Source organism: Scylla paramamosain, chromosome 27 (assembly GCF_035594125.1).
Source record: "Scylla paramamosain isolate STU-SP2022 chromosome 27, ASM3559412v1, whole genome shotgun sequence".
Taxonomy (NCBI): domain Eukaryota; kingdom Metazoa; phylum Arthropoda; class Malacostraca; order Decapoda; family Portunidae; genus Scylla; species Scylla paramamosain.
Window position 1 is genome coordinate 12006489 of NC_087177.1, and position 17677 is coordinate 12024165.

The 17677-nt window shown below is 42.8% G+C and overlaps 1 protein-coding gene and 1 non-coding gene across 3 annotated transcripts; one reads left to right on the top strand and one right to left on the bottom strand.

The window, feature by feature from the left end:
- Positions 1–15: 15 nt before the first annotated feature.
- Positions 16–17106, bottom strand: LOC135114222 (isatin hydrolase-like). 2 transcript variants are annotated; one of them, XM_064030005.1, is made up of 6 exons: positions 16921–17106; positions 3874–4055; positions 2952–3076; positions 2206–2412; positions 1654–1841; positions 16–1187 (listed from the first exon to the last, which is right to left on the bottom strand). In XM_064030005.1, exons 1-6 carry the CDS (start codon positions 17089–17091, stop codon positions 1002–1004), a joined length of 1059 nt encoding a protein of 352 aa, XP_063886075.1. In that variant the 5' UTR covers positions 17092–17106; the 3' UTR covers positions 16–1001. The 2 variants fall into 2 exon arrangements, with proteins under 2 accessions (XP_063886075.1, XP_063886076.1); XM_064030006.1 differs by having other exon boundaries at positions 3874–4060; positions 16921–17062.
- Positions 7781–7852, top strand: Trnae-cuc (transfer RNA glutamic acid (anticodon CUC)). The gene has a single exon. It is a non-coding gene; the product is annotated as a tRNA-Glu (tRNA).
- Positions 17107–17677: the final 571 nt, after the last annotated feature.

Sequence of the window (17677 nt, forward strand, 5' to 3'; positions counted from 1 at the left end):
ATATTGTACAGTCACTTAAATCAGTGATGTCTTTATTACCTGCAAACTCTACGACGATACTTGCCACTTTACACGCATCTTAAGACCAGCATTTTGTCAAGTCTGGTGCGCCACTCAGCCTCTGTCTATATCAGGTAAAGGCACAATACATGTACGTTGGTTTGAGGACAAAGCTAGAGAGGCGAGACTGAGGTTGTTTGGGAATGTCAAGAGGAGAGACGAGGGAGGAGGATGCTGGAGATGGATCTACCAGGCAGGAAAAATTAAGGAAGGCCTAAGAGAAGGATTATGGATGTAATGAAAGAAGACATGCTTGCAATGAATCAGTATGACTGAGGAAGGTGCAGAAAATCGAGTCCATTATAGGAGGTCGATCTACTGTGGCGACTCTTAACGGGAGCAGCCGAAAGAAGAATAAGAAGAAATCCCATAAAATTATAAGACTGTGTTCCTAATGGCAGATGAAGGAAATTCATACACAGTCAATGGGTCTATCGTCATTCATCCACATCTGAGTAAAAGGACAGACAAGCTAGTGATATCTAATGCCACAATGGGAGGTACACAATGCAGGTTTACTGCTGTCACGGTGCTAGAGGGAGGGACCTGAGCTCCTGCCTGCATTATGAGGAGGAATGCTCAGGGGAATACTTCAGTGGTCCTTATGGACTCAAAGCTTGGCTGTTTTTTTGTACATATGATTTTGTGGCTGGGCTGGGGAGGTGCTGCGTTCAACAACATTTTCTTCACTATCATCTGACTCGTACATTTGAGTCTCTTTGGTTGTAATAATCGAAAAGTGACTACTGGTCTTGAATAATTTATAATCACTGCTTCATATGGTGCGTCAATCTCTGCGTCCAATACTTTTCTGTCTCTGTCTCTCTCTTATCACATTGTCCTGTGCCGCACCTCAGACGTGACCACCAAGCACGCCAGCGCCTCACAGCATCCCTCGTGCATGTGTACGTTACGGTTGGGACGACCTTCTGTTCGACAGCCTATGCGTCCTGAAGAAAGCGAAGAGCGAGGATGAAAGGCAGCAGCAGGCCGGTGAGCAAGGGCCGGAGGGTTGAGGCGAGGGCTGAGGATCCTTGCCCAACCTCGGCAATGATGCGGGCTGGAGCACCGGTGCCTCCCTTAATCCTCAAGGGCATCACAGTCACGTAAGACCCGACAGTCGGCAGCTGCAAGAAGAGAGGTAGAAAGTAATAAGAATTACAACAGGGAAAACGACTTACGAGAAGCGTGTTTGTAATCAAGCAAGTAATAGTGTCTGGAGTTCACATTATTTTTGTTACGAGTTATTTGAAAGTTTGTTATAATAAAGCACTACTGTTTACATATTTACTTAGAAAACTTATCATGATATTACGTTGCCACAGACACACAAAGAATTGCACACACATTTGAAGGAAAAACAAACACATCTCATCCCACGACTCTCACTCTCAGACTTGTGTTTACCAAGGTCAGTCAAGCTCGGTCAAGAATTAAGCAGATATGAAGAAGAAAACAAGCACTCCCTTTCCCATGACTTTCACCTCCAGACTCGCACGGAAAAGAAAACAAACTCTCCCTATCCCACGACTTTTACCCCCAGAGTCGTATTTCCCAAGGTCAGTCACGCTCTTCAGTGACCTCTGCGCTCACCTTGTCCAGGTTAGCCACGTTCTCCAGGCCGTAGATGTTGCCGGCGAAGAGGGCGGCATGGGCTGGCATGCGTACAGACTGTCCTTTGTCCAGGGAGAGGGTGTCGATCCCAACGCCCACAATACCAATAGTGTGGCTGTTGTTCTTACCGTGATTCGCCAGCCACTCCGCACCACCCTTGCCGATACCTGCGAGGAGAGGAGCTTTAAGTAATCCGTATTCTCAAACATTTCAGCACCTTGTCGTAATTATTTCTACGAGTAATTTTTTCTCAAACATTGCGATGTGGGAAGTATTAATGAAGAATTAGAGTGTTCTTATGATTCTAGTGTTACTTTTAAAAGGAATAATTAACGGAACACATCGTAAGGACTAAACTTATCATTTGTGTCCTTTGCAAATACTCGTCATGAAAGCTTAAGCATTATATGTAGTTTACAAATATACCTACCTGTGTTGAAAAGAAAGACAGTAATGGTGTGTGTGTGTGTGTGTGTGTGTGTGTGTGTGTGTGTGTGTGTGTGTGTGTCGACGCTAAGCTCACTGCCGTACCAGGAAAGTTGAGATTGTTGTTCTGGTCGAGGCCAGCGTAGCTCCAGTAGTTCCTGACCATCTTGCCCCAGCCTGTGTGGATGAAGACCAGCGCGCCGTCGGGGATGACTCCGTGCTGCGCTTCCCAGTCCATCAAGTCCTTCTGGTTCACCTCGTAGTTCTTGAGTCGCTTCTCCTTGATGGTCTTGGAGACGTCCACCACCACGGCTGTGACGCATGCAAAGTGGGCATGAGAGAGAGAGAGAGAGAGAGAGAGAGAGAGAGAGAGAGAGAGAGAGAGAGAGAGAGAGAGAGAGAGAGAGAGAGAGAGAGAGAGAGAGACTATGCCCCAAATGAAGCCGTCTCTTATACCTTGAACAACCTTAAATGAAGCCCTCATTTGTAATTTCTAAGGCCTAGAATGAAGCCCTTTCAGGACTCTTATATCTCCTACAGGCCAAAGTGAAACATTTCATATACCTTACACTCCCCAAAATGAAGCTCTCTTATACCCTCCACAAATCAAAGTGAAGCACTCACTCATAGCCTCCTTAACCAAAACAAAATGAAGCTCTCCCTTCTACTCTCTACAACCCAAAATTAAGCCCTTAATGAAGCTCTGTCTTATACCTTCCACCTCCTAAACTGAAGCCTTCCTTTGTACTTTACGCTACCAGAAATGAAGCCTTCCCCTATGCTCTCTACAAATCGAAATTAAACTCTCAGTGAAACCCTGCCCAAAAGAAGCCCATCTCAACGTCACCCACCTGGTATCCTCCACAGCCTGCTGGTGGGAATAGCCTCCAGAGTCCACCCATTCTCGCTGTTGTGTCGAGGGGCGTCGATGTGCGTGCCGGCGTGCTCCGAGGTGCAGATGTCGTACAGCTCGACCCTGGGGAGCCAAGGAGGGGGTCTGGTCAGGGCGAGGTGCAGTCTTGGTCAGCGGTCAAATCACTTACAGTATTCACTCTTGTCGTTATGTTATTATTTTTTTATTGTAAGACGGGCATTGGCCTAGGACAACAAAAGAACGGAAAAAAGGCCCACTGATGTGTTTGGCCCTAAAGAAAGGTACAAAAATCTGGCCAAAAGTTTAGTAATCTGCCACTTTAATTTCTACTGTATCAGGTTTTCCGTAAGTCTGAAGTTACCTGCTCTCCTGACTATCTCCTTGGTAACTGAAAGACTCCAAGATGACCAAAGAACCTAAGATTGAGAGACAAAATGGATAGATACTGTGAAAGTGAGGGTGATATGTCTTACACAGGGACCGCGACATGTACCGTGTGTCTGATGGCTTCTTGCAGCTTCCCTTACTTTCTTGCTTTCTTTTTATATTCCAAGTTTACTCGACTTCCGACCACGAATATTAACTATTAGAAAATTGTGTTTGGCTGTGATACTTGCCTCGCAGTAACTTAATATTAAAGACTGTGGTGTACAGTACTTACAATGACGATCTTTTATGTGCTTTGTTATTCAGTTTGTTTGGACAGAGATATTATTCACTATTTTGTATTTTGTTATTTTATATTCTGTATTTTATTATGTATTATCCATTTTGTATTAAGTATCGTTTCTTATTATGTATCTTACTGGTACATGTTTCTGGTTCTCCTGTGTGTGTGTGTATGTGTGTGTGTGTGTGTGTGTGTGTGTGTGTGTGTATGTGTGTGTACTCATTCCTACCACAAATTGATCTTGTTCCGCCCCTTCCGCACCAACTCCTGCTTGAACTGCCGCAGCCGGGGAGAGGTTGGGGCGTCGTCGTTGAAGGTGTAGGAGAGTTCGATGAGTTCTGAGGCGGCGAGGGGCAGGAGGGTCGCGGCCACCATCACCACCACCAGGCGAGGCGACACACCCATGGCTGCCTATGCTGCGATGGAGCGAAGGAGGGGGGGCTCAGGGAGTAAAGATGACGTGCATGTAAGTGTGTGTGTGTGTGTGTGTGTGTGTATGTTGTGTTGTGTTTTTCCTTCATCCGCTATTGTCTGTGATCTCTCACCTGCTTCATCTCTCTCTCTCTCTCTCTCTCTCTCTCTCTCTCTCTCTCTCTCTCTCTCTCTCTCTCTCTCTCTCTCTCTCTTTCAGCATTTTCCTTTCCCTTCTTTTCTTCTTTTTCCTCGAGTGTCAGACCAGAAGGAGGAAGGTTAATTAGAACGACAAATATCAATATAAAACTACAAAACACTTTACCATTACTCAAGGTGTTCAGGTGTTGATTTGCTCCAGCTTATATCTCCCTCTAACTGCGTGGCGCGTAAACATGACATACACATGATGGGAATAAATAGTAGTGGTTGTGTTCTGCGTGTGTAGCGACGAATAAGAAAAGAAAAACATGAACTAGACAAAATTTCGTGTTCCGTGTTTTGAATGTTGACTTTGGCGTTGACGTAGCTCGCTCCCATCTCAAGGTTATTTTAGACAGCGGAGGGAGGAAGGGAAGGAGGAAAGCGCAGGTCAGGCAGGTTGGTTAAGGCAGCGTCTTGGCAGGGAAGTCACCCTTCGTCAAGATGCGGAGGAGTGAAGGAGGATGAGGACGCATTGAGCAGGGATAGGTATCGCTTTTGGGGACACGTGTGTCGTCGAATTTATTGGTTAATGGGAGAAGGAAAGTGTGAGTGCGTAACATTATAGTAAGATCACACACACACACACACACACACACACACACACACACACACACACACACACACACACACACAAAGTTTATTAACACAGGAGAACCAGAAACATGTACCAGTGAGATACGAAGCAATATTTAATACAAAATGGATAATACATAATAAAATACAGAATGTAAAATAACTAAATACAAAATAGTGCATAAAGATATTGAAGAAGCGAAAAAGAGCGGTATATAGATTTTGAACAATAAGAGAAATGAAAAGGAAGGAAAAAAAAAAAAAAAACAGCTCTACAGGGAGGAGAAACACGTCAGAAAAAAAAAAAAAAAGGAAAAGGAAGGAAGAAACAGAATACCCTCACAATGAAGAACACGATATAAAGGCGATACTCCCGGAAAACAACTGAACAAAACAAATCACACACGCGAATATCTTGACTTAGAAATGGAGGGATTATCATTACACACTCAGATGTAGTAATAGCAACCATATTTCTGTATGTATTACAATGAAGACCCCTCCGTGTGGAAATGACAGGCAGACAGACAGAACACACTAACAAGAGGAGATCCAAAATAACCTTGACTTTATAAATGGAAGGGTTAATACTGACCTAATACGGTACTATAAACCATATTATTCCGTGTGTATATTAGTACAGCAAAGACAGACATACAAGGGACAATTTCAAGAGGAAAGTAATAGAGTAATAGATTGATTACAAAGTAATAAAGGCAGAGAGACAAAACATAATAAGAAGAAATCGAAAATAATACTAGGATGGTGACGCCTAACCTTACGGGACTCTTGCCAACCATCTCTCTCTCTCTCTCTCTCTCTCTCTCTCTCTCTCTCTCTCTCTCTCTCTCTCTCTCAACACACACACGTCGCGGGAGAAATATCACCCTTCCCTTTAGGACAAACGGCTCTCCCCATTACGCAAAATACATTACCCTAAAAATAAGCGACGAAGTGCACAAAAATCTTCCTTCTTTTCTTTCTAAAAGGTAAAATATGCGGTTAGCTACCCTCGTGTCTCATTGCAAAGATAAATCGTGGGTGAAAAACGAGAAATGCAAACTCAGGAGGAGGAGAAGGATGAGGAGGATGCAGGAAAACAAATAATGTAGTATGCCATGAAGAAAATGACGACTTGGGATTACAATGTAACAAAGAAAATTAAAAACTTCTATGTGAGACTATTATTACTGCACCTGTTGTTCCCGAGCGGTGACCTTGACCCTAAACTCTGACCCCTGTCCCATCCCCGGACGAGGAAAAGCAGCCCTCACCTTACTCTCTGAGCACGTGGACGCATTACTGGAGGGGTGAGGCCTGTGGAGATCCTACACTACAGTATATAATATATTACGAAAAAAGGAGAAAAATAAGACATAATAAGAAAGAGGAAAGAAAAGAAGATAGAATAAGTTAAAAAAAAAAAAGAAATGGAGATAACGGAAAACACACCGGAAGGAAACTTCACGCTAGATATAAAAAACAAGGGAACTCTGGAGAAGAAATCGGATAAAGAAACAGACACAGAACACACGCAGGACACCACAATAGGAAGGCGGCCATAACACTACACGGGTGATGGTAGCCTGGGACAAAAGGGAATTCACGGGGATGTAGAGGACAAGGCAGAGAAAGCGATAGGTAGGGAAAGTAGGCCAAGAGACGTGAGGCACCAGATGGAATGAAGGTCATCCAATAAAAACATACCAACGCCCACTTAAGCTCCGCCTCCAAATTACCCAGATACCCTGACTGGCGTTCTGTATCAAGTACCACACCTTTGGGCAGATCATATGCTTGAATGAGAAACGTGAATGATAGATATGTTAAATGATATGGAAATAAAGATAATCCAAAACAATTGTATATGATTAGAGTGACAGAGAGAATTAGACAGTAGCAAACACAGAGGCAGAGGTTCCAGAGGGCCTGACCGGAGAGGAGTCGAGATAGACGGAATAACTTGAAGTAAGTGGAACTTGAAAGTGTAATGAGGTCTAGATATCAAGTATCTTATTAAAGGAGAGTAGCATTTTACATGTTTTACGTTTGGTATGATAGGTTTGTATGGTGTGCGAAGATTGAGTTAATTACGGAATGTTTGTGGTAATTGATGAGATGCTGGTATCAGGTGTGCTTTTCGAACTGAACATTAATTGCACCGATTGAATGTTAGCAGTACTTATGAATTTGATATTGTCTCTGTTCTTGCTCGTCGACTGTGTTACATCATTTGAATAAGTTGAAGAAATATAAATTGACACCATATAACTAAACAAACTAAAGATGAATGCGAGTGAGAAATTTTGACTTGTAAGAAATGTAAATAATTAGTAATCATTAATTAAATCTTGAAAATGTAAGTTTTCAATAGCCTTTAAATACCAAATCCATGCAACATCTCGGTCACGACAAAGAAATGCATGTAGGACTCTGTTCCAGTGCATTTCCAGTACATTAATTTCTCTTTAACATCCATTGGTCTCATATGAATATAAGTAAACAAGACAACATTTCTTTTTCTTGGTGTCACTGAGGTACTGTGCACAGCATTTAAGGACGAGCTGCCAGAAGATGAGCAGTCCTCCTGGCTCACTAGAGTCTAGATGTTTATTGCATTCTTTTAGTTTATTGCACACTCTCAGCCCTCCTGTCTCGTGACTTATTAATTTTTCTAGCCATAATGTCTTGAGGAAGAAAAATACCTCACTAGTTTGATCCGCCGATAATTCATTCAGAAGGAAAGTGATGAGGTTGACCGAATTCCTCATCACTCGGCGCGGTGAGTGTTCACTGCCGCTGACGCAACGCACCGAGGTGGGCTGCTTATTTTGAGCCGCAGAGAGGGAGAGGGAGGGAGGGAGGGAGAGAGGGAGGTGAGGGAGCAGCGGGTCAGGCAAGTTGTTAGGCCGCCGCTTTGCACGGCACAGTCATCGCTTCCTAACTATTCCCGTGTGGTCTAGTGGCTAGGATACGCGGCTCTCACCCGCGAGGCCCGGGTTCGATTCCCGGCACGGGAAGTAAGTTTTGTTAGGACCATAGGGTAAAAAGTACAGGAACTCACCAGTATCAGCTAGTGAGGTATACAGGAGGAAGCTTGGGCGGGGATGGCCTGAGTGTTGCTCAAGTACCCGAATGGCTTACAATGAGGACGCGCACGTCACCACAACTAGTCATTATTACTTCATGTTGTCTTGTGCCAGCCTCTGTTTTTTGTCTGTCTCTTTCTGTGTGTCAGTCTGTCCGTCTCTCCAGGTAGACGTTTCAGCATTACACAGACACGGTGTAAGAGCCAAGAAGGATACGTTTGCTCCCTCCGTGACTAATGATACACGAGAGAGAGAGAGAGAGAGAGAGAAGCTAATGTATCCATCATGTCCATTGCATTTTAGGATAAAAAAAGTAAAATACCTCTCACTTCCTATTAACCTCTTACTTTTGCTCCCTACCGTCCTGAGCACCGCAGCGTCCCTTGGTGCGTATCCTGCGTGGCGTAACTGATCCTATTTCAGTTTAACCAGCCGTGAACATTCCTCTGTGCGTCACATTACTTGAGCTACGTGTATCGTGAGAGGCCGAGGCTGAGTTTGCGTAAGCACAGTAGGGGTCGTCTGGCGCTGCATGCCTCGCCACATGAGATAAATTGTTGAGATGCGACGATTATTATGCCAGCGTCACGCGACAATTTATGGACCTGAAGCTTCTGTGTGTGTGTGTGTGTGTGTGTGTGTGTGTGTGTGTGTGTCTTGTGTTAGGGAGACATGCCACGCCTCTCTATCTCCTCTACATCACTCTCTTATCCTCACAAAGCTCTGTCTTTCTCTTTTCTTATCCTCTTCTCCCCTTTCTTATTCTTTGCCTGCTATATCTCTTTCCTTCTCTTTTTATTCTTGTATACCGTTCTCATTGCCTTAAAGCTCTATCTTTCTTTTCTTTTATCCTCTTCTTCTCCTCTTGTTATTAATTTGTTCTCACTTAATCTCTACTTCATCTTCCCTTTCCCTCTCCTTTCGCCCTTCTATACCGTCTTCTATCTTTTTCTTCCTTTCCTTTTCTCTTCTTTCCTTTCTTTTCTCCTTTGGGTGTTCTAAATGAGTCCCTTCTACGTATATCTTTCCTTTCTTACAATCTGCTTGTGTTCATTCAGTCACTACTACTCTGCCCTCTCACACACACACTGAGAGGCTAACGAGGGGAAGTCAAGGAGGCGCGGACTGACATACGGAGTTGATGAAAATGTCAAGATAAAATTCTCAAGTTCTCTCATCTCATTGGCCTTTCTCTCCCTTCCACCTATCTGTCTCCTCCTCCTCCTCCTCCTCCTCCTCCTCCTCACTTCCTCTTGCTGAGTGTGTGTGTGTGTGTGTGTGTGTGTGTGCATTTTTACTTTTTGTATATAAAGAGAGAGAGATGGAAAGAGGTAGACTAAACAACTTCAGTAAACAAGATAAATGCAAACAAACTGACAAACAAGATGTGGTAAAACTATGCCAGAAATGCACAAACAAGCATATTTATTTCTGACATCGCATTCACATACCTCTCCCTGATTTCTCTTCTGTGTGTGTGTGTGTGTGTGTGAGGAAAGAGTGACGGACGGAAGGAGGAAAAAAATTGAGTGGCGGGAGGAAGGGGAAAAAAAAAATAAGGGAGGAGGAAAGATTGATGGACGGGAGAAAGCATGAGAGAGAAAAAAAGAAGGAGAAAAACTAGTTTACATTCCATTACTCCTGAGGTCTTGTCTTGATGGGAAAATGCTCTTATAAACAAGTCTGAAAACTCTCTCTCTCTCTCTCTCTCTCTCTCTCTCTCTCTCTCTCTCTCTCTCTCTCTCTCTCTCTCTCTCTCTCTCTCTCTCTCTCTCTCTCTAGGAAACAAGAAGCGGGTGTCTCTCCTTAAGGGATATTTTTCTTTAATTAATCATCTTTTTTGTTCTTTATTGATCAATGTGTTAAGAGATCGAATTCATGGGTAAATGTATCAGTAAATCGTTCATTGTTGGGAGGCTCACGAACACACACACACACACACACACACACACACACACACACACACACACACACACACACACACACACACACACACACACACACACACACACACACACACACACCTTATTTCTTTTAAACGCTTAAGTAATTGTCTGTTAATGTCCTCTTATTTTCGTTTGTTTTCTTGTGTGTTTTTTTCTTTTATTTTTGTGTTTTCTTCTTTTTCTCGTGTGTTTTGCTATATTTTCTCGTGTTTTCCTGTGCTCTCGTATATTTGCAGATTTTTTCTTTTTTAATGGATTCTTTTATTTTCGTAGTATTTTTTCATTTTCATTTTTCTTATATTTTTATTACGATTTTTTTATTTCTCTCTTATTTTTTTTTGTTTTCGTATGTTTTATATTTTCTGTTTTTCTTGAGCTTTTCTTCCATTTTCTCGTGGTTTTTTATGTTTTATCTTTTTTTTTTCATGTTTTCTTACTTTTTTTTTTTCATTTTCTTATGATCATACGTCATTTGGAGTGTGATGGTGGTAGTAGTGGTGAGCTTCGTTTTTTTTTTTTGGGGGGGGGTGAGTGGTGAGTAGCTGTGTTGATAAGGGTCCTTCTCACCAGCTTCCTGTTGTGCTGTGTTGAGTACATCATGACCTTCACCATTCGCAGATAAAACTTCTCTCCTCTGCTGCCACTTGTATGTTGTTTGGGATGTGCTTGTTTTTCGTTGCTTATTTGTTTATGTACAGATTCGTTAATTCATTTATTTGTTTTGTCCTTGTTTAATGGTTGTCATTGTAGCTCAATAGTACAGGCTTAATAGAATCCCTGGTCAGGTAGATGGGGAGAAGCCTTTTACCTTTACTATATTATATCTCTAAGGTTTGTTATATATATAGTTAGATCTCTTATATTAGTTAGTCATGTTAATTATCTCCGTTAGGTTAATGTACTAACTTATAATGAGTAATGTATAGTCAACAGAAACTTTCTCATAGATGGGGAGGGGCCTTAGCCTTTACTATCCATTATTATTTGCTTCAGAGTAGTGTAGCTTATCACAGACAGTCTTGCTAAGGGGTTAGGGGACTGCTATTGCTGGTGGTGGTGGTGGTGGTGCTTGTTTTCTTCCCTTCTGTTGTCTTGTGCAATTCAGCTTCTTAGAATTCTTAAGTGAGTAGGTCTTGCTTTAAACTCCTCCCACTTTTTTTTTTCTTTTTTACTAGTGACAGAACAGTTTTAGAACACTTTATTCCCTCTTTCATTTTCCTGGTGTGGCTGGCGAAGGTGAATCGGACGAGGTAGAAATGACCCCCCCCCCCCCTCTCTCTCTCTCTCTCTCTCTCTCTCTCTCTCTCTCTCTCTCTCTCTCTTGGCAGCAGTCTCAGAGTTGGGATTTCCTCAGTCTTGCCTGGCCGCTGTTGCTATAGTTCGTGCTGTTGCTGCCTTGGTCTGCCTTGCGAGAGTGTGTGAACTGGTGGAAGGATGAATGTATGAAGGTGGAAGGATGTATGTATGAATGTGTGAGTCAGTAGGTCAGTAGGTGAATGGGTGGTTGATTGAATGAATGGATAAGGAAGTGGATTAATCATTTGGTGAACGAATGGATGCATGAATGGGTGGACAGATTGTTGGACGAGTGGTTGGTTGAAGAAATGGGTGGGTGGATAAATGTATGTATTAGTGGGTGGATGAATGGGTGGATAAATAGGTAAACGGGTGGGGCGTTGGGTGAATGAATCAGTGGATGAAAAAAAAGATGCATGGGTGAGTGAGTGAATGGCTAATGATGGATAGAAGTGTCAATATGATTCCACTAAGATTCTCCCACCCCCCCTTTTTTTTATTTAACAAAGCAGTCTCGTTAGTGCCAAAAGTTTTATTAGTATTTCTTCTTCCTTTGCATTCCTTTGTGTTCTTGTAGTATCATCACCACCATAATCATCATCATTGTTATTAGTATCATCACCAAAGCTGGAGTTGACGTGATGAGGTTCCACAATACTAAAAAAGGAAACAAAAAAAATCATCTTAAACATACATTACTTCACTTTACTCTTCCGCACCACGTGGCCAGCTACTACATATACTACATAGAACAAGCCCTCCCTATTTTTAACTAGAGATGTATGCATGGTATTTCTGTACTTATCTCTTGTCTTTTTCCTGTCTACCTCGAGTGGGGGAAGAAGAGCAGAAGTAAGAGTGAAGTGATACCAGAGACAGGAAAGAAGTTAAGGTTGCTGAGCTTGAGTAAAGAAGAAGAATTACTTGGAGATGTGAAGGAGGTTATATTTCAGTCGGAGTATAAGAGATGGTGAAACAGAGGATGAGAACAGTCGTGATCTTGTTAGCTATGAAATGGTTTGAGTTATGGGGGATAGCAGCATAAGTGGAGGGGATTAAGAATAAGGGAAGAGTGAGGAGGTGACTGGGAGATAGTGGGTGGGGGGATGAGGGAAGGCGGTAAAAATCGTGGGAGTAGCAAGAAGATCAAGGCTATTTTTGGTCGTATTTCGCTTCCACCTCCTTCTCCCTTACTGTATGTCTCCCTTTGAAGTATGAGAGAGAGAGAGAGAGAGAGAGAGAGAGAGAGAGAGAGAGAGAGAGAGAGAGAGAGAGAGAGAGAGAGAGAGAGAGAGAGAGAGAGAGAGAGAGAGAGAGAGAGAGAGAGAGAGAGAGAGAGAGAGAGAGAGAGAGAGAGAGAGAGAGAGAGAGAGAGAGAGAGAGAGAGAGAGAGAGAGAGAAAGAGAGAGAGAGAGAGAGGCATTCACTTACATTTCATAATCACACACACACGTACACACACACAGCCTTTCAATTATCCTCGCTTTTCTCTCTAAGATCAGGAAAGGTCATGAGGCTCTTGATCTTGACCTGAGATGACTGAGTGAAGTTGTTGTTGTTGTTGTTGTTGTTATTGAGAGCCAACGAAAGCCTGGCTGGCGTGGGCCTTGTCATGTGGCCCCACAGGTAATTCTTAGTAGTCAGTCTATTGGTGAGTACAGGCGAGTCCTTGGCGGTGAGTGAAGTGAGAGAAAGAGAAGCGTCATCTTGATCCTGATTACTGCCACTTAGGATGCCACTCAGATATTCTTTGTTGTTGTTTTATTATTATTATTATTATTATTATTATTATTATTATTATTATTATTATTATTATCATTATTATCATTATTACTTAGATATCTTTTCTTTTCTTCTTTTCTTGTCTTGATTTCTTCGTTTTCTTCTTCTTCTTCTTCCTCTTCTTCTTCTTGATCTTCCTCCTCCTCCTTCTCCTCCTCCTCCTCCTCCTCCACCTCCTCTTCCCCCTCCCCCTCCTCGTATACCTGGCTTGGGGTGTGTCGTGCGGGTGTCGTGTGTTGTGTTCCTCCTGTGTGTGTGTAGCTGAGCGTTATTTTTGTCTCACCTTCCTCAGGCCCTCTTCATTTTCTACTGCCGGGCAGCGAGCGAGCATGCGTGTGTTCTTCACCTTACTTTAAAACACACACTGATAGATAGATAGATGGATAGACAGATATTCCATTGACCATAACACACATCATACAGCATAATTCCAATAACTAGCATGGTCCAACAAGTTGCTCTTACACACACACACACACACACACACACAAACTAGCACACGTGTCCATTCGCCAGTACTTGTCAGGCATGAAGAAAGACAACACCCTAAAAAAGAGAGGTCGTAGTAACGTAGATTAGTCTTGTTAAGCCTCATCCTCCTTCTCAAACAAGGCAGTCCAAAAACGTCTCTTATTTTACGTCGTGCCGCTTCCACGTGTGTGTGTGTGTGTGTGTGTGTGTGTGTGTGTGTGTGTGTGTGTGTGTGTGTGTGTGTGTGTGTGTGTGTGTGTGTGTGTGTGTGTGTGTGTGTGTGTGTGTGTGTGAATTTGTCTTTCTTTTAAACGACACAAAAAGGAGGAGAGGGGAAAATAGTAAGGGAAGAGAGAGAGAGAGAGAGAGAGAGAGAGAGAGAGAGAGAGAGAGAGAGAGAGAGAGAGAGAGAGAGAGAGAGAGAGAGAGAGAGAGAGAGAGAGATACAGCACAGCGAACAAGAGAAGAAAGAGAAATATAAAATGGATATTGATGATGAGAATGGAAGCACAGGAACAAGAAAAGAGATACAAGCAGCAACGAAGATAAGAAGAAAACAGAGGACGAGAACGGACAACAATGAGGCGTACCATCAGCTGACTCTGGCCACAAGTGTTGGCAAGACATCACATCCTACAGAGATGAGTGGTGGACGGGCACACGTCACCAGTCTTCCCTTATGACTCTCTCTCTCTCTCTCTCTCTCTCTCTCTCTCTCTCTCTCTCTCTCTCTCTCTCTCTCTCTCTCTCCTCACATCGCACCCTAATGATGTAATATATGCTAAGGGTCCTTTTTCTTGCTAACCTCACTGTTATATTCGTGTTTAACTTTGTATATGAGGGCAGATGTTGTGTATGTGCTTTTTTTTTCCTAGTGTGTAAGACAAGATGGTGTTTATTCTTTGGTATGTGAGAGGGGATGTGTGTTTTTCCCTCCTCTCTCTCTCTCTCTCTCTCTCTCTCTCTCTCTCTCTCTCTCTCTCTCTCTCTCTCTCTCTCTCTCTCTCTCTCTCTCTCTCTTCTCCTGTTCGCACTCGCGTTGGGTTTTTCTTTCTTTTTTTATACTGTGTTAAAAAGGATGTTTTTATTCCTGGGTAAGATTTTTTTTCTTTTTTACTTGTTACTTCTATATTATATGTTTGACTTCGTATAGCTTCCTTATGCTAATCACCAGTATTCTCATGATTACTTAGCAGTGTGAACTTTCCTTCGCTGTCAACGTGTGCCGTGTTTTATTTTGATATTCCTGAAAAAGCGAACATAATTTCTCCATACATTGCCTCTGCTTTTCAGGTTTCCTTAAAGACAGTTTCCCTAACGAGCTGAACAAAGTATCAGGTTCGGAACTTCACATGATGTTCGGGGCCACTCGGTTAATGTTAGCATTCAGAAACACTTTGCTCTCTCATCACTACTGTTTTCGAAGGTCACGAAGATAATCAAGCCGAGTTTTCAAAAGTGTTTCTTCTGCTAATAATGTAGAAATCTTACTAATTTATCACTAGGACCATGAAAAAAACAACTTAAAACCTGTGTAATTTCAACTAAAGGCTTTTGAAAATAATCGAGATGCGGCCAGAAGTATTTCAGAATATAGTCCTAAGTTGTTTTATGAGCTGCCGCCATTAGATCATCTTGCAGGAACATTAGAAGCACACGGAATGGTTGGTAATGTCTCTTACATTGGCATCTGCGGAACGAGTTTGTGTTCCTGCGGCGTGCGCGCTTCAGTTTTAGGGCTCGTGAAGGATCGCGCTAATAGGTAGGTAACTGTTCACTGGTAATCACTCGTGCCTGAAAACCCGTAGATGGTGTGAACTGTAAAATATAAGTAAAAATTTTGATACGCTTTAGTTTTTATGGAAGAGAGAAGTGCCTGGTAAGGGGGACGTTCATTTTTTGATGCAAGGCTTAGGTGGGGTAGTGAAAATGGGTATTCCTTTTTTTGTACACTCCTTCTTTTTCTTTCTCTTCCTCTTCCTCCTTGATCGTCACTCGGATGCCTTCACGGTGACAGGGTGGTCGGGGGCCAACTGCAGACTTGTAGCAAGGTATTTCAGTATGTTGGATTTGTCAGGTGGCGGGTGAGAGGCTGAGAGCGTGGGTGGAGTGTGTGTGTGTGTGTGTGTGTGTGTGTGTGTGTGTGTGTGAGTGTGTGTGTTTCGTTAGGTAAGATAAGGTTAGGCAAGGTAAGATGAGGCTGTGTTACGTTATGAAAGATTATGTTAGTGTTAGGTTATGTTTGGTTTGGTTAGGTTAGGTTTGGCTGGGTTAAGTTAGGTAAGGTTAAATAAAGGTTATGTTATTTAAGATTAGGCTAGGTAAATATGGTTATATGTTAGGTTAACTTAAGTTAGGTGGTGGCGGTGGCGGTGGGTGGCGGTGGTGGTGGTAGTGGAAGGGGTCGAGGGTCAGTATTTGGTGGTGGTGTAAGGGCGGGTGAAGCATAAACAATGTGTCAGCAACAACACAAAAGACACATATTACATTCCTTATTACAGTTGATGCCAGTATGAGGGTTTAGCGAGAGTCACTATGCCAGCTGGTGTGTGTGTGTGTGTGTGTGTGTGTGTGTGTGTGTGTGTGTGGTGTTTAATGCCCGTGTAATCTTACCAAACTGTCACGTATTTCTTCAGTCAACTTTACAGTGTTTAGCGACAACCGAGTCAAGAGAACAGCGGAACAGTAGAGCAATGAGATATTAAGAATTTTCATTATAGCTTCTGTATCTTGCCTGAATCTGTAGAATTTCGTGATGGTTTTTTAGAAAGTGTGAATGTTATCTGGTTGGTTGTAGTGCGGAAAAAAATGTCTTATGTGAGTTCATTGTTGGGAATTGTTCTCGTAACTAGCTGTATGAGATTATAAAACTCTCTCTCTCTCTCTCTCTCTCTCCCTCTCTCTCTCTCTCTCTCTCTCTCTCTCTCTCTCTCTCTCTCTCTCTCTCTCTCTGGACAAATTTTCCTCTTTTTGTTTTCCTTTAAATCTTGAGAGTTATGATGTATCTGTATAACTGAGAAACAAAATAAATGTAGGCACTTCCACGACCATCTAATACTGACGTGTATGAGTAAGAGTAAGTATTTACCTCGTGTGTGTTTTGCAGGGAGGGGCAGAGAAACATCAGCCTTCTCGTATTTTTATCTAACCATGATTGTAATGTGGTGTGTGTTAGAAAAAAGAAAAAAAAAAAAAAAGAAAAGAAAGTAGCATAGATGACTTATGCTTAAGATAAAAAGATAAAAAACGTATACATATAACACACACACACACACACACACACACACACTTAGTGATAAAACTGCCCTCTTCATCTCATCTCACTCCATCATCACCACCACAAAAAAAAAAAGGAAAGAAAGAAAATACCTACTCACACAATACTCTCCACCAATCAGTTTAGCACTTATAAATAAACAGATAACCAAGCCCTACACCTTTGTGATATAACAAGTGCTACACCTCCCACATCTGTCTCACCTACCTCAGTCACCTTATACACACCTGGGGAAGCGCCTTGCTGTCACTCACGGGACTTCTACGGGGGAGTTTCAGGAGCGCTATGGGAGACTGGAGGAGGGCGAGGGAGTGCAGTGGAGCGGTAAAGATCCTGTCTCGGGCACGTCCTAGACAAGACTGGGTGGTGTGCCAAAGCAGCCAAATTGCCAATGCCATGTTCCCGCTGCCCCTTCTCTCCCTCCCTCTCTCTGCCTCGCGGTTCCCCGTCCCCTTCTCGTCCCTTCCCTGGCTTCTTTCCCCCTCCTCCTCGCGTCTCCCTTCTCTTTCTCTCTCTCTCCCCCCGCTTCGCCCTATCCCAGCCTAACATTTGTGGCATTAGCGTCGCATACTCTACATCTTTTTCTCTTCTTTTTCTTTTTCGTTTTTCTCTTCCTTTTTTCCTTTCTTCTTCTTCTTCTTCTTCTTCTTCTTCTTCTTCTTCTTCGTTTTCTTCTTCTTCTTCTTCTTCTTCGTCCTTTTCTTTTCTTTTCCCCTTTCCTTTTCTTCATCTTCTCATTGTCTTACTTTCATGACTCACTATTTTTTTTTTTTCTCGCGGCCACATGTGTCTGTGCATACTTAATTATTGTTTTTAATGCATGCATCAACATCTCCGTTTTCTATGTACTCTTCTTTCGTCTCCTCTTCCTCCTGCTCCTCCTCTTCCTCTCACTCCTGTTTCTCGTTCATTTCCTCCTGTTTCCTGTATCATCTCTCTCTCTCTCTCTCTCTCTCTCTCTCTCTCTCTCTCTCTCTCTCTCTC